The following is a 16,099-nucleotide window of genomic DNA, read 5'->3' as shown; positions in this document are numbered from 1 at the left end:
ATTGAGGGTCCAGCCCACCCACTCTTAGAATCTTGGAATCATAGAATGGTTTGGGTTGGAAGGGACCTTTAAAAGTCATCTAGCCCACCTTCCCTGCAATGAGCAGGGACATCTTCAACTAGATCACGTTGCTCAGAGCCCTGTCTGATCTGACCTTAAATGTTCCCAGTGATGGGGCATCTACCACTTCTCCTGGCAACCAGTTCCAGTGTTTCACCACCCTCATCATAAAAAATTTCTTTCTTGTACCTATTCTGAATCTCCCCTCTTTTAGTTTGAAATTATTATCCCTTGTCCTGTCTCAACAGGAGTCTGTCCCCATCTTTCTTATAAGCCCCCTTCAAGTATTGAAAGGCCACTGTAAGGTCTCCCTGGAGCCTTCTCTGCTCCAGGCTGAACAACCCCAGCTCTCTCAGCCTTTCCTCATAGGAGAAGTGCTCCAGCCCTCTGATGGTTTTTGTGGCCCTCCTTTGGACTTGCTCCAACAGGTCCATGTCTTTCCTGTGCTGAGGACTCAGAGCTGGATGCAGTACTCATGAGAGTGGAGCAGAGGGGTAGAATCACCTCCCTTGACCTGCTGGCCAAGCTTCTTTTTATGCAGCCCAGGGTATGGTTGGCTTTCTGGGCTGAGAGCATACATTGCCAGCTCCTGTCTGGTTTTTCATCTACCAGTACCTGCAAGTCCTCCTCTGCAGGGCCGCTCTCTGTCACTTCATCCCCCAGCCTGTGTTGATACTGGAGGTTGCCTCAACCCAGGTGCAGGATCTTGTACCTGGCCATGTTGAACCTCAGGAGGTTCACATGGGCACACTTCTCAAGCTTGTCAAGGTCTCTCTGGATGATATCCTCTCCCTTAGTTGTGTCAACTGCACCCTCAGCTTGGTGTAATCGCAAATTTGCTGAGGGTGCCCTTGATCCCGCTGTGTCACTGATGAAGATATTTAACAGTACTGGTCCCAATACGGACCCTTGAGGGACACCACTTGTCACTGATCTCCATCTGGGCCCTGAGCCTGTGGATGTAACTATCTAGTCAATTCCTTATCCACCAAACAGTCCACCCATCAAATCCCTATCTCTTGAATTCCGAGAGGAATGTTGTGGGGGACATGTTAAAGGCCTTACAGAATTCCAAATAGATGACAGCCATAGCTCTTGCCTTGTCCACTGGTGTAGTCACTCCCTCGTAGAAGGCCACTGAGTTGGTGAGGCAGGACTTGCCCTTGGTAAAGCCACACTGCCTGTCTCAAATCACCTCCCTGTCCTCCATGTGCCTTAGAGTAGCTTCTAGAAGTATCTGTTCCATGATCTTCCCGGGCATAGAGGTGAGGCAGACTCTTCTGCAGTGTGATGATATAAACAGGAGACGTTAGTCCTCACCATGCAGAACAGATGGACTCTAGAGCCAAGCACAAACCCACTTGAGTGTCAGAGTTCTAGAGGTCTTTTTTATGCATGACATAAAATAATGGGGTTAAAAATCTTTGTGTATACAGACATTACACTGCAATTGTGAATGCTTAAGGAACTCTGATTTGATTTACAGCCTTATTTTTCAACGTAAATCTTAAGAGTCATTGTTTTAATATGTAGTAGCAATCTGAGGAGACATATATCTGAGACAGGAGGAGTGTGCAGACGACCTGCTGAAAGCTGTACCTGCTCTTGTTGGCGCTACAGCAGCCTTAGGCATGTTTAATAAAGTAAAGATCAATCAGTTCGATGTCTGCAAAAAAAAAGAATTGTTTATCATTCAAATAGTTCAGGCTTACTAAATGGTCATTCCAGTGCTCAGCTGCCAAACACAATCAAATTTCCATCTCTTCTCTGGGCAGCGTGCTCCAAAGCAACAGGTGAGCAACTGCTGTACCTGACCTGACAGCCACCAATGGCTGTAATCAATGTTATTTCTGCAGTAATGGTTTTACTGGTATATAAAGGGAAATTGCCCAAAGACTGAAGCTGGAAAGCCGCAAAAGGCTTTATGGGAAAGCTAATGATGAATGGGACATCATATAATATCTGAGAGAGAAAAAGAACAGTTAAATATGAGAGCTAGAGAAAGAGAAACTAAATTGCAACTTCATTTTCTTACAGTTTGTATTTAGGGGCGTAAGATAACGTCCCTGAGTTCTTCTTTTCCGTGTACCTTTGGTGACAAATTCAAGCCAGCCCGAGTGCCACTGGGATTTATTAATTGCAGAAATACAGGAAAGTCAAAGGGAAAGCATTTAATGGTATTTATCTGCCAAACTCCTCAAGCGAATCACAAAATGTGTTAGTGAGGGTGAAGGCCTAGGCTTTTTGGGGAAATAGTATTTTTGCTTTGTACTGCATAATGTTTCTAAAACAATAAGCTAGTGCAGGATTCCAGTTTTACATTTCTGATGGCAATAGGAGTCAGCTTCTGGTTCTCTGAAATGGAAAAGTTTTGGTGAACTGGAATGTCTCTTCTTGGAGATTGATGACTTCTTACAAGGTTTAATCAGCTATAAGGAGCACATACAGTATTGTCTGCAGGTTGTCAAGGGACATTATTTGAAGGATCCAGCTTTCAATCCAAATTATGTTTGTACAAAATCCTTTACAGCAGCTGGTCTTTGTGCCTGCCTCATCAATACAGAAAAATTCAATGAGATAGACGTTAATATGTATCAGTTCCCCTCTTGACTGGCTCTGATAGGGGAGAATTTCTGTTATGGAAGTTTTTTATTTTATTATTATGGTATGCTCTGCTTAGTATTCTAGGAAGAATGTAACAGCAACCACAGATAAAGTGGGAAGTATTTAGTGCTTAACAGTATATACTCATGTATTTATTTTCAGTAGAAAATAGCAAAAAAGATGTGGCTGTCCAGCATTTTTCAGTTATCATTGTGATGCAACAGTTGGGAAATATTGTTCTCCAGATGTACACATTGCACTTGAAACCTCCATCTGAGGCTGGCTGTCTTGAGTGTAAGACAGAGCTTATCACTTGTGCGTCCCTTGAGCACCTGGCAGCGGGATTCCTCCATTCATCCTAGTATTGTAGCATGTTACCATTTAATTACAAAATAGTAAAAAACAAATCACTTTTAGTTCAAATCCTCTCAAGCTTAATGCCTGTGATTTCATCTGTATTCTAAAACCATGATACATATACATTAATTTTAGTTGGAGAGTAGACCCACTAAGGATGCATTCAGTTCTGCTTAAGGTATCTTTATGTAGGCTATAATAAAAACTGTAGGTTTTAGGTCATTAATGAAAGAAATCTCTGCTTTCTCACCATTGTGTAGAAAGATGGCTCTAAAGTAAATACATGTAACGAGAGACTACCAGGATTATCTGAAAGTCTTTCATCAGGAGTCATTTGTAATTTTTCTAATGAATGTGATACCAACTTCTTGTCTAATGTGCCTGGGTTGCACGTCTTTTTCAAGATGTATTGTGAGGTAGAGCCAGAATGTGCATTGGCTCAGGCAAATGCTGCATTAGCAGCAGCTACAGAGCAGCTAGCATCCATCAGGGGAAAAAGCTTCTTGTAAGTACTGCTTGATTAATAAGCATCCTTTTCTAGTATCTTGAGCCCGCTTATTTTTATTAGTTTTATTTATTTATTTCATTTAAAAAAAATATTTTATTTATATTATTTCCTAGTTCAAGTACTAAATATGTTTTCATAGGGATTATTACTATTTTCCCCACAAGCCTACTGAAGAACATTCCATAGCTGTTTAGCACAAATGCCTGAATTTCCTCAAAGCCATCTATGCATGTTATAACCAAAAGATTAGTAAACTGAGATGATAGTTGATATAAGTAACTGGCTGTGATTTTTACAAGAAATATACGCTGAGTGTTTATATGAGTAATGATCTATTGGAATACAGGAGCAACTTCCAGAAAGGGCTTTGAAAGGTCATGGTCACTTGTCTTTATGTTTGTCATTAAACATATCATAAAAGTGACATGAAATCTCCTTTGGTTTTTTTGAAGAACTCCAAAAACTTATATACATGCATGTACACATGCGCATAGAAGTGGAAAACTTTATCAGTGTTTTACTGACAAATCTTTTGAGTTAATTGAATTAAAGACCATATTTACCACCAAGTATCTATTGAACTTTTGAAAGGGATTATTTGTTGTTTATTAAGTATTCATTTAATGGAGCAACTGCAACACAGAGTGCTCTTGAAGAGACATCTCATGGTATCTTGCGAGATGGTGGCTGGAAGGAATTTCTCTGCTGCAAGCTAATTACCCTTGGCAAAGAAGGCTTCAAATGGTTTGAAAGAGATGGCATTAATTAGGTTTAGAAGGTTTTGACTTGACTTAAGGCTTTTTTGTTGGTAATATTTAGATCTGAAATCTCTTAATTTAAGATAGCAAGCAATAAATGAAGGCTGAACAGATCTGTAATGTGGGGGTTATTCTCACTATTTTCTCAGTTTAACTGAATGTTTTTTTCAGTTTAAGTGAATGAGCAAGACTCATGTTACTGAAACTCAGAAATCTGTGAGTTACAGTATCTGGGAATTTCATTCCTTATTTCAGCACTTCCCTGATTTTCCTCTTGCTATTGTAGTATCCACTTTTTTCCTGTTCTGGAGGAAATGCACATTTAATGGGTAAACATACATAGCCTTTACCATCTGTCTTCCTCTTCTGGCCTCTCTGCCCCCGCACCCCAAGAACCGGATCAGCAGCTATGGCATGTAATTTGCCTCTGTATGATACAGCCTTAGCTTTGTGACCTTGGAGTTGCTTATTCAGATCAAAGTGCATTTTTTCCTAATGAAGCAGGTATCTACACTAACAAGATAGCTTTGTGGAAGGATCATGAGTTTTATTTCATGCTTCTGTACTGATGTATGTTTATTAAGTGCAAATACTTACTTTTTGGACAAAAACAGCATTTTAATGATGTTTTAAAAAAAAAATATTTTTGATACACAGCAGTCACCCCTGAAACTCATGGAATCTTTTATTATTTTAATGTGTTCCTTAGAGAAGAGCGCTAATGCATCCCTGTTCCTTGCCTGACAGTAACTCCAAGAGCCTTTTCCTGGTTTAGGTGATCTTGCAGGAAGCCTTCAGCTTCTGATTGTCCTCTTTTTATATGTATTTACTTCCCCTTTCATCTCCTCATGAATTTTTCTGGAGGTGGTTAGCAGCAGTTTTTCCTCTAAGCTATGCTTAGTTCCTAGTAGGAAGAATTCTGCACCACAGACAACTGCAGAGGGACCTGCAGCTTTATCTGTGTCCTGTGTTAGGCCAACAGTTGTCACATTGCCATTTATTATGAATATTTTTCCTAACCACTTTATAAAATCCATACTGCATGTTCAACCAGACTTCCTTTTACAAGGTGGGAGAACCCTTGTATTATTCTTATAACTGATATGTACCATAGCTGATCAACCTGATGAACATTTTTAAGGAGCTGTAGCTGTAATTTTTGATTCTCTGGTAGGTATTTCTCATAGCAATAATAAGCTCCAGAGCTTATGAGATTGTTCAATGGACAACACTATAGCTGGTGAAATTCACTGTTGATAAATGCAAAGTAATACATATTGTAATAAAAAAAAATAACTTTTTACGAATACTTCTTGATCATTGTTTATTCATTAGTAGCTTAGGGAAGAACACCTGGGGCTGTGCATAGTTCAAAGGAAAATGTGAAGTTAGCCCTGTTTTGAGCTAAGAGTTGGACTGGATGACCTCCAGAAAGTCCTTCTGGCCTATACCATCTCACGATTCCAAAAATAAAGCAGAAATTTGGTTAATCCAGTAATACTTCACAAGATGAACCTCAGTAGAAGAATAAAAAGAAAATACTTGTCTATGCAGTGTGTATATTTTGTATGCTAAAATGGGTTTGTAATACTTAGAAGAGTGAGCAGTAAGGGGGTGTTATAATGATAAAATAAAAACTGTTGCACACATCTCACTCAGGAAAAGTTGCTTTTAGTTTGTTTCTCATAACTGAGCTGTGACGCAGTCCAGAAAGTTAAAGATGCCAAAATGGATTCAGTTTTTATGTATGAGGAAACTTGAAAAATGTATATACTTCCATAATTCATGTCTTAATCCATCATTTAATTACTGAGGATTATTGGTAAAATTTTGTTTTGAAGGCGTGTTAAGCCTCTTGGACATTTCTGTGTTTGCTTCTCATGGTCCACATGCTGCGTGTCATCTCTCAGGAAAAACGCGTATGGTCATAAGTTTTAAATATTCATCTATGCAGCCTCCAAATATTTCACTTCAAAAGCCTCAGTTACAGTGCAGTTCTTTGCACAAGCCAATGCCAAATGTTGTTCATTCAAATGCTTGCAAATTCCAGCTAGCAAAAGGATTCTCAACTAATTTGTCATGCTTTTTTCCATATGTAAGGCAATTGAACTTACTCATTTCCACAAACTACTTACCCTGCTTGGATGCAGCACATGTGTATGCTGAGCATAAGCTTACGTACACTTGGACTAACAAGAATTTATGTATCTATTCTACTCATAGAAAGGAAAGAATGTAATTTCTTGTTCATTGAGAGGATTTAAAATGTTATTTAAAGAAAAGGTTTGAAAGTGATTGAACTCTCACCTAGTTTTAATTACATGTTTAAGTTACGTTTTTTCCAATAGCTGTGTGACAAACTGGAAATGACTGAAGTGTCTATAAAAATGTAGTGCATAACATGAAGACATGTATGTATAAAAACCATTGATTGTTTTCCTCAGGACTGGCAACTAGAAGGAAAAAAACATTTGCAAGTTAGCATGCATCAGAACTTCAAACGATCTAGGAATATTGGAAGTTTCAGTTTCCAGAATTGTAACAAGTTGCCGATGTGACACCTACTTTATAAAATGTTAATCCAAGAAGTTTCAAGTGTAGAAAATGGTATAGCTGGGAGATGCATTTCCCTGATTGTTAGTGCCCAGTCTCCTACCTGTGAAATGTTGGAGGATGATGAGAGGCTGAGTTCACTAGTAAGATTCAGTGGGTGGAATGAGCTCTACAGACTGGTGGGTACAGAACAAGATCCTCTCCTGTCTTTGCACTTTTGGCCTTTAACAGAATTGACCCATTAATTCCATCAAATTCACCACTTTGCTTGGGTTTGTTTTAACCATACTTGCAGCTGGCATTTCACAGAGCCTCCACTTAGCTTTTGGGCTCAGACTTTTTCTCCATCTAAACATGCCTAACATGGTCAACAGTGAATAACTTCATTGATTCCATGACCTGGATCTGCACTGTTCAATCTTACATTTAAAATCAGCCTGAGTTCCTTAGCTGGGAACTTGTATCAATCCACACATTATAGGACATGATGTTCCGTGTGATGTCCTACGAGGAAGGCTGTTACGTACAGCAGTAGCGTTACACAGGGTTAGCTGATGAAAAGATGCAACTTCAGAGTGAAACACTGACTTTTTGCTGGCATCCATTTTTAGAGTTAAAGTGCTATATAAATATTCACCGGTTGTCTTCCATTCTTCCAGAGAGTTTTACATCTAGCGTAGTTTCATCAGCTCAATTTTTCCAGCCATGGTAACTTCTTGATCTGCTTCATTTAATGTTTTCTTAATGTGCACCCCTGCCCTATGTAACGTGTTCCAGCTGGGTCATGTCAGGTCTTTTAAAGGTATGATTTGTTGTGTAAGGGAGTCTGTGAAATGGGTATAAAGAGAAGGCAAACTTGTATTTCTTCTGGGGGGAAAAAACGAGCAATGCAGGCACTTCTCAGTGGCAAGTGCCTACGTTTTATTTACCTTAGCTGCTGATAACCCTCTGTACCCCATCAGCATGTAGAAAGCTCTTATTCCTTACTTGAGTTGTATGCATCTGTAGTCTGTAAACCCAGTAATTCCTCTAATATCGAAGGAAGGTCAGTCTTGATATATGGACGTTCTTCTCTGTCTCTCTGTCTGGGCTGCCTGCTGACTGTATCCAGCCTGTGGGAAGCTTTCACCTCACCTCTTCTTCAGGAGCAGTAGAAGTGCTGTGCAGCCCTATCAGTCCTCTGAAGGGCCAAACTTCTTTTAAGCTTGCACAAGGCCAGTATGTAGAGCCCACAAGAAGAAGGTACTCCACCTGTGCAAATTCATATGATTCTGCATGAAATCAAGCAGTACAGAAGAGAGAGAGGTTTCGCATGTCCTTTATGAATGCTAGCCTTTCAGTAGTCCTCACCATTCTGGAGCTAGACAAGTTCAGTAGGAGGAATGAAGCAGTTACTTTTCTATCTAGTCTCTTTTAAATGCCTTTAAAGAGGCATTAGAGTTTTTCTTATTATCCAAGCATCAATCCATACATTCAGTTTTCCCCTATCCTTCAGTTCATGTCTTGCCCTTTTCCCTTCTAGTTGTTTATTTATTGCCCATCTTCCTATATCCAATTTTCTGAAGAATAGACTTGAAGGCAGAGTATCCATTGTTAGTAATCTCTGCTCCTGCATTCATGGACGTTCTGTGTTCCCTGACTCATATTTCAGCTTCTTTCTCTTGGCAAAGAGAAAGAGGAGAGTTGTACATATTTTTCATGTGGAAGTTTTTGTGGCCAGCAATTCTCAGCGATGATAATTGCTGCAGCTGTTAGTAATCAATAATGCATCTTCAGCCTAGACAGCACAGTAAAGTTAACCTCCTTTCACTTTTTGTGGCTTCCAGAATACATCTTTAAATGAGAAATTTTAAACGAGGGGATCGAGTGCACCCTCAGTCAGTTTGCAGGTGACACCAAGCTGGCCGGGAGAGTTGATCTGCTGAGGGCAGGAGGCTCTGCAGAGGGGGCTGGGCAGGCTGGGCCGATGGCCGAGGCCACTGTGTGAGCTTCAGCAAGGCTGAGCGCGGGTCCTGCACCTGGGTCACACCAGCCCCACAGAGCTACAGGCTCGGGCAGGAGTGGCTGAGAGTGCCTGGTGGGAAAGGACCTGGGGTGTTGGTCCACAGCCAGCTGAACATGAGCCAGCAGTGTGCCCAGGTGGCCAAGAAGGCCAACAGCAGCCTGGCTTGGATCTGAAACTGTGTGGCCAGCAGGACTAGGGGACTGATCGTCCCCCTGTACTCGGCACTGGTGAGGCCACAGCTCGAATACCGGGTTCAGTTTGGGCCCCTCACTGCAAGAGGGACGCTGAGGTGCTGGAGCGTGTCTAGAAAAAAGGCAGCAAAGCTGGGGAAGGGTCTGGAGCACAAGTCTTCTGAGGAGCAGCTGGGGGAACTGGGGCTGTTCAGCCTGGAGAAAAGGAGGCTCAGGGGAGACCTTACTGCTCTCTACAACTGCCTGCAAGGAGGCTGTAGGTCAGTCTCCTCTCCCAAGTAACAAGCGATAGGACAAGAGGAAATGGCCTCGGGTTGCACCGGGGAGATTTAGATTAGACATCAGGAAAAAATTGTTCACCCAAAGGGTGGTCAAGCACTGGAACAGGCTGCTCAGGGAGTGGGTAGAATCACCATCCCTGGGGGTTGTTCAGAAAATGTGTAGGTGCGGTGCTTAGCGACATGGTTTAGTGATGGACTTGGTAGTCCTGGGTTGATGGTTGGACCTGGCTGGACCTGATGATCTTAAAGGTCTTTTCCAACCTAAATGGTTCTATGATTCTATGGGAAATATTGTAATTAATATTGTCACAGTATTTTTTTTCAGATAAAATATACATGGGCTTGTACTACTACTAGCATGGTATGTAATTTTAAACATTTACAATGTTTTAAAGATCATAAAAAACAACTCTGGATGGTGATGCCTGCTGACTCTTTCTTATGTGTTAAAGTTTTAATGTATGAACATATACATTTATCAATGCAGTAAAAGAGTTGCTATATATTAACAGTAAATGGAAAGAAGAGCAGATTAGGAAACAGAAAAAAGGATTGTTTCTTTGCAAGAAAATCTTTTATTTTAAATATTTTGAGTAAAATCAAATCAGATTTTCATCCTTCAAGAGACTGTCTGCTAAAATTATTTGTGAAACTTATGACTTTACATTCACATGTATATATATTACAGTAAGTATGCCCATAATATGAAAAAAAAAAAAAAAAAAAAGGAAAGGCAGACTGTTTATTAGTGTTAATGCTAAAAAGTTGGGCCAAGTTCGTCTTTTTGGCAGATATGGTGCAATTTGTATTATTTATCATTTATTAACATATGAGAGTACTTAGATACAGTGAAAATACACTCTGCGCCTGGAAAGGATTATACAAGAGCACAGTCCATCAGGCTTGCTATGGGGGGTAATGGCTCTCTGCTGTGATTTGTAGAGCTTAGCTCCCTGGCACTAACTTTCTCAGTAACAAGAGTTTTTAAAACATGTCATTTATTCCATAGAATTTAGAGTACTGGGGTATAAAATGCAATATGTAATCCTGCTGTTGCTAGACTTATACTTTTATTTATGTTACATCCCATGAAAGAATGACAAAAGGGAATGGCGTGTTTTGTAGCGACAATTTTCCTGTTCAAAAGTCATGAGTTAGGAAGTGCTCTGATAAAGGAGATTATTATGTACCAAAAAGCTCCCCACAGAGATGTTGGGGCATTCCTTACTGTTTGTCTCACTGCAGAAGAGTATTCTTGCCATCTTTACTACCTGAGCCTTTGATGGATGAGTGTATTTGAACTACAGTCAGATCTGTGTTATCATGCAGGCAAACTGCAGATGTCTAGAAATAAGTCTCAAAAAAAAAAAGCGTAGAACTTTGTGTTCGTTCTTTTTATGCCTTGCATGTTAGACCAATGAAATTTTTCTTATAGCCCATATCTGTGAGATGCCTTTATTTAACAGAAGTCCTTATCATCTCTTAATTTAAGATCCATCCCCATTAAAAAGTGGATTGGCTGCCAGCCTTCTTTACTGAGCTCTAAGTTGTCATTTTATCTTTCCCCCTTTGCCAATTCATTTCTTATTTTCAATTTATATGTTATTTTTAAATTTCCAGTTTGCACACTACCAATTCAGGCACTAAACTTGGCAGATGAGATCTAATTCTTTGATCCTGCAAAACCACCAAGCTTTTGTGGAGGTATGCATTCTTTGCTCCTGTTGTAGATCTTCTGGTAAACTATTCCGGTAAATAGGGAAGTTTTACTCTAGAGTGGAACTCACTTTTTAGTTCTGTAGTCACTCTCAGAGAAACAAAATAGTTTTAGGCAATTTGCCTGCTGCAGCCTCTGTTGTCTTGCCTTGTCTTCTCTTTTTTTTTTTTTTTTCAAAATGGCCTTTCAAGCTCTGTTCTTGTATTCAATTTTTGCCCCACCTGACTATTTGTAAAAATAGTACTTTTCAAGGTGTTAATATCTTAGCTTTAATCACTCCACAATCTGACTCTTTTACACCTTTCTTTTCATTAGTTCTTCTTAGTTTGCTGAGCTGGAGAGGATTCTCTTTTTTTCTGATAGAGTAGGAAAAAATCAAAGTGTTTACCTGATGAAAGGGAAAACTGAGATAAACACATTGTGGGTGGTTTTCCTCTTTTTGGTTCTTTTTGATGAGCAGATGCAGTAGTTTGGAGTTTTTATTTTTAAAACCAGAAGAAACTTGTAAATTCTCCTCCTTCCCCATTTTGTTGACTAACTATTCTTGACTGATTATTACTGTATTTCTTAGACTTTTTCAGAAAGACAGGTTGTTATATCTTCAACAACAATAATAAGGTAACTCCTCATTCAAGTGTCTTTTGGCTGTTTTAGTTAAGAAAGCACTAACAAAACTAATTTTACATTATTTTATCTAAAAATGCCATGTCATTTTAGCTGCCCAGTAAAGAGAATCTGGAGAAAATGCTGCAGCTCAGCGAATTACCAGTTATATGGTAGGAGTGATGGTGACTGACAAAAATAACAGGTCTGAGCAATCTAAGAGGGAATTTTGAGAGGTTCACTGGGGGTGGGCAGTGGCTACTACTGAGTCAAAAAAGCAGAAAAAAAAAAAGCAGAGAGAAGGCATGTTACTGCCTTTTGAGCAGAGTGCGTAAAAGTGTGGTTACAGATCTTTGGGGAAGGTGTGGATCAGCATGCAGGAGATCTGCTTGTTTTCTGCCTCTAGTGAAACCATCCTGTCTGCCCAACAGCAAATTGCCGGATCTTCTTATGCCACCAGGCTCACGTACAAAATTAAAACAATAATTCTATTCTTGCATTTTTTTTCCTCTGTTACAATTTTAAATGCTCCATAATGCATAGGACATAGTTACAGTGGGTGTCCTAGAATGTCTGTAACTGAACCTAGCAGAAGAATCTCATACTTTTATCTGGGACCTCCAGGTCTGGCCATTGCAATACAGACCATTGTCATCAAGCAGAAAAATTTCTCCTCCTATTATTATCTCCAAGCACCTGATCTCCACCATTTAACTGGATATTTGGTAAGGGATTCTAATAATGGTTTTGTTCCAAATTGTTGTTAGTTAGCGTACTTATGTTGTGCCAGGAGCTGTAGAAAGAGCACAGAGTGAAAAAACCCCTTCCTCTAAGGTTTTTATCTTTCAGACTTAAATGCACTGTCTACATTTATTGTCATTAAAATACATTATTTAAAATAAAATAAATTTAAAAAAACCCCAACAAACAAAAAAACCAGCCAAAACACAAAACAACCCAGCAAATCTTAAGCTATAATATTTAACCATCCCTTTTCTGAATAGGTCCTGTGTAGCAATCTGCGTAAGCCCGCAGCTTCACTTGAGAAAGCAGTCGCAAAGGGAGTCTGATGTCAAGATGGTGTGAACCAAACGAACAAAACTATTGAGCTGCCCATCAGGCTGGTCAAGGGGCTTGAGGTAAGAAGATTTTGCCTATATTTTCATCCTAGTATGAGTTTTGAAACATTTGAAATGTTTTGTTGAGCATGAGGTTAAACTTAAATACTTGAAGATTGTGGGGGGGGAAAAGGCTGGGGGTGACAGGCGACAAGATGACCCTTATTAGAAATCATTTAAATGAAAAAAAGAAAAACCAACTCCAAACCATAAATAAACCCATAATACAATCCTGAGAAGTAAAACGTGCTGCACCACAATTGCTTTTCCTAAATAAACGTGTATTGCTGAGCGACTGAGTTTGGCATGATGGCTAGAGAGAAGTCTTAGTAACTGAGTCACTACATTTATACATAACTGTGAACACATTGTGACAGCCTGGGCGGCCTCCAGTTAATGAGCAGAAAGACTGAATAATCCTCTAGGTCAGGATGGAGTCACCCTGCATCTGCCCTCTTTGCACTTTAGATTGCAAATAAGTGGAAGGCACCAATCAGAGATTTACTGTTTGCTTTTGGCTTTTTCCTTTTGCAGAAACTATTAATTTTTAAATAAGAATAAAATGTATTTATGTTAAAATTATATATATTTCAGTGTGGTTATTAGCTTTATTAGCAGACAAACATCATTAAAGCTAACACATGCCTATTTAACAGTCAGTAACCATTCAAGTAAGCCACAGTGTTGCTATGCAGTCTCTCCTAGGTCTTTACAGAAATCATGCTGTCTCAATTTATCATCTGGAATTTTACCATTCCTTTTTGACAAATAAGTGTAAATAACAAGAAATAAAAAGTACAAAGAATATTTACACTACTACGTAAGTTCCCAAGGCAGTCTGAATAAATATTTCAAGTTGGATTTCAAAAAGTCCCTGTGACTTTGCTTTCGAAAATCAGAGACTGAATACTTTTGGTTCTGCAAATCTCAGCAAAGGCTGACAATCAAGTTTAAAACAGTTTGGAAGAAAATTATTGTAAGAGTATAGAACTAATCGAAAACCCCTGTGCAATTAAAACAGAACTGGTTTTGATACCCGATTCTGAAATTAATATGTATAGAAATGTAAAATATGTAAGTAATCTTTCCTTCAGTAGAAAAAACAGTGAAGTCCGTGTTACTATCTGCATATGAAAAGTTTTGTTTGCCCCAAGACACCTGAGACGGTCACTGTTGGTCTGACCCTGCGGACCCCCAAAGCCTTTGGAAGCTCTGTGGAAGCCAACGGCCTTTGCCCATGGGTAGTCTCCAGGTCTTGGATCTGATGGTTCATAGTTTATACAAAGTTAAAAGAAGTTTTTCTCTCAGATTTGGGTTTTTATTAGTGATCTTATTGTGTAAGTTAAGGAGGAAAATATTTAAAAGGATTAATTGAGAACGTCAAGTCTTTTCCTCTGAGAATAAATTCTTTTTTGCTAGAACAGGAGACAGTTAACTTCTGAAAAGCATCAAGACTGATGATTTTGTCTATATAGCATTGACCTGGAAGCTCAACCATTCAGACTAATAAATCAGGCAATTTATATTTAATCATTAACTAACTCCCGAGCTGAACAGCTGTTCAAAATTAGAAATGGGTCACCCCGGCCAGGATGACATTACAGGCAATCTATAATGCATTAGAATAAAATTATAGCGATTTTTAACTGTCTGGAAATTTATTACACTGCATGTTCCAACTCTTAAACCCTTGTTAGCCAATGTCACTAGTGATTTATGGTGCTTGGGTGGTATGGTAAAATTACAGAAGATTTAAATAGACAATCATTCTATGTTTAGTAAATCTTCAAATTTCAAAGCTATTTTGGAGAATGAGGTGGGTGCTCTTTATTGTTTATGACTTACCAGGCAGTGACAACAAGAGAGAATGGATAAATCAAAAAGCCCTCTTGTAAATTAATGGATTTATTGTCTTGTTGCCTTCAGTTAATGGTTTAAAGAAGAATCCAATGACTTCTGTAGGCAAAAATGAATGTCTAAAATACTTCAAAAGAAAACTGCTACATTACAAATATTGCTGTTAGAGCTTTTGACAGGAATAGTCCTTTACTTGTCATTTCCCGGGCATCTCTTATGGATGCAACTGAGGTTTAGGGGGACTCTGCACGCTGAGTTCCTGCATTTACACTGTGAAACATTTAAATGCTAACTTTTTAAAGCATGGTACTTTGGTTAAAGATAATTCCATTTTCTTACTGGATATTTTTTATTCCTATTTTATAACAAAAGAGTTTGAGTCTTCTTTTACTGCAGAATTCTGTGTCTGTCTTTGCAGGATATGATGTTTAACTATTTCAGTAAATATTTTTTGGAGTTTTTCTACACAAACAATCATGGAAAAAACTAAATAAAATTTAACAGTTATTTTGTTATTTTTTTACACATATAGAAATTTATTTTTAAAATGAGGGTTGTTATTTGAGATTGATTTTATACATTTTTAAGGTTTTCAGGACTGAGCAAATCTAAGACTGCTCTTTTAAGCAGCTAGCACCCACAAGATGCGAGCATTTTACATTAAATTATTTGTAGCTTGGAAGATACTGTCTGTTCAGTGATTTTCATTGATTTTGATTACAATTTGTAAGGGACTGGAAAAATATGTTTTGTTTACTGTCATTACTCTGGAAAATAAATGTCTGTATGGACAGCAGGTAAAGGATGGTTCTTATAAGTTGTTCAGCAGTGTCCTTCTTTCATGCTGGCCCTTTCTTTGTTTCAGTCCCTCTGCTCACTGGAGAATGATTTCCTGAGGTTTTCCTGATGCAAGTGACAAACTGCGAAACAACTTTTATTTTATCTTATTTCAAACAGTACAAACAAGGAAGAAAGGTTATGACAGTCTATTTCAATTTTACATCTAGAATTTCATCACTTTGAAGATGACTCTAATGGTTGATCAATTTTTACCTTCCTTTCCACACTGAAACTGTTAGAGCATACATTCGTGCATACATTCATTCCTTTGCTGGGAATTGTATTCACGGAACAAATCAAAGTATAATGTGCCAAACACTGCCAGTTTGGGGTTTATACCATGTCATAAATTCTGATTGAAAAAGAGATGATGATTTGATCCATGTCTTAAACATTAATTTTCTTTAAAGAAGGTACTCTCATTTCTCTGAAATTCTTTAGTCACCATTTCAACATTTTAAATAGATGGTAGGCTGTCTTTAAAACGTAACTGGAATAAAACAACAGCTTTCCATAGAGCTACTAATATGAAATCATCAATAACTGAGACAATTCCTGATGATATCTCAGGGTAAGCGTGGTTAAGATTAACTCTGCAAAGTGCACAAGGGATTCCCGAAATTGGATCTCTCGTGGGGGTGGGGGGT

General features: G+C 38.7%; 1 protein-coding gene across 1 annotated transcript in view; it reads left to right on the top strand.

Moving 5' to 3' along the window:
- Positions 1 to 16,099, top strand: part of DNAH11 (dynein axonemal heavy chain 11) — a 134,346-nt gene that overhangs the window by 80,247 nt on the left and 38,000 nt on the right. Inside the window, 5 exon segments of the mRNA XM_055707658.1 lie at positions 1,594 to 1,724; positions 1,883 to 1,991; positions 2,459 to 2,643; positions 3,426 to 3,530; positions 12,642 to 12,776. Coding sequence (XP_055563633.1) covers positions 1,594 to 1,724; positions 1,883 to 1,991; positions 2,459 to 2,643; positions 3,426 to 3,530; positions 12,642 to 12,776 — 665 coding nt within the window.

The sequence above is a fragment of the Falco cherrug genome, chromosome 4 (genome assembly GCF_023634085.1).
Source record: "Falco cherrug isolate bFalChe1 chromosome 4, bFalChe1.pri, whole genome shotgun sequence".
Classification (NCBI taxonomy): Eukaryota; Metazoa; Chordata; class Aves; order Falconiformes; family Falconidae; genus Falco; species Falco cherrug.
Note: the sequence above shows the minus strand (reverse complement) of the source record. Positions and strands in the feature narration are given on the sequence as shown.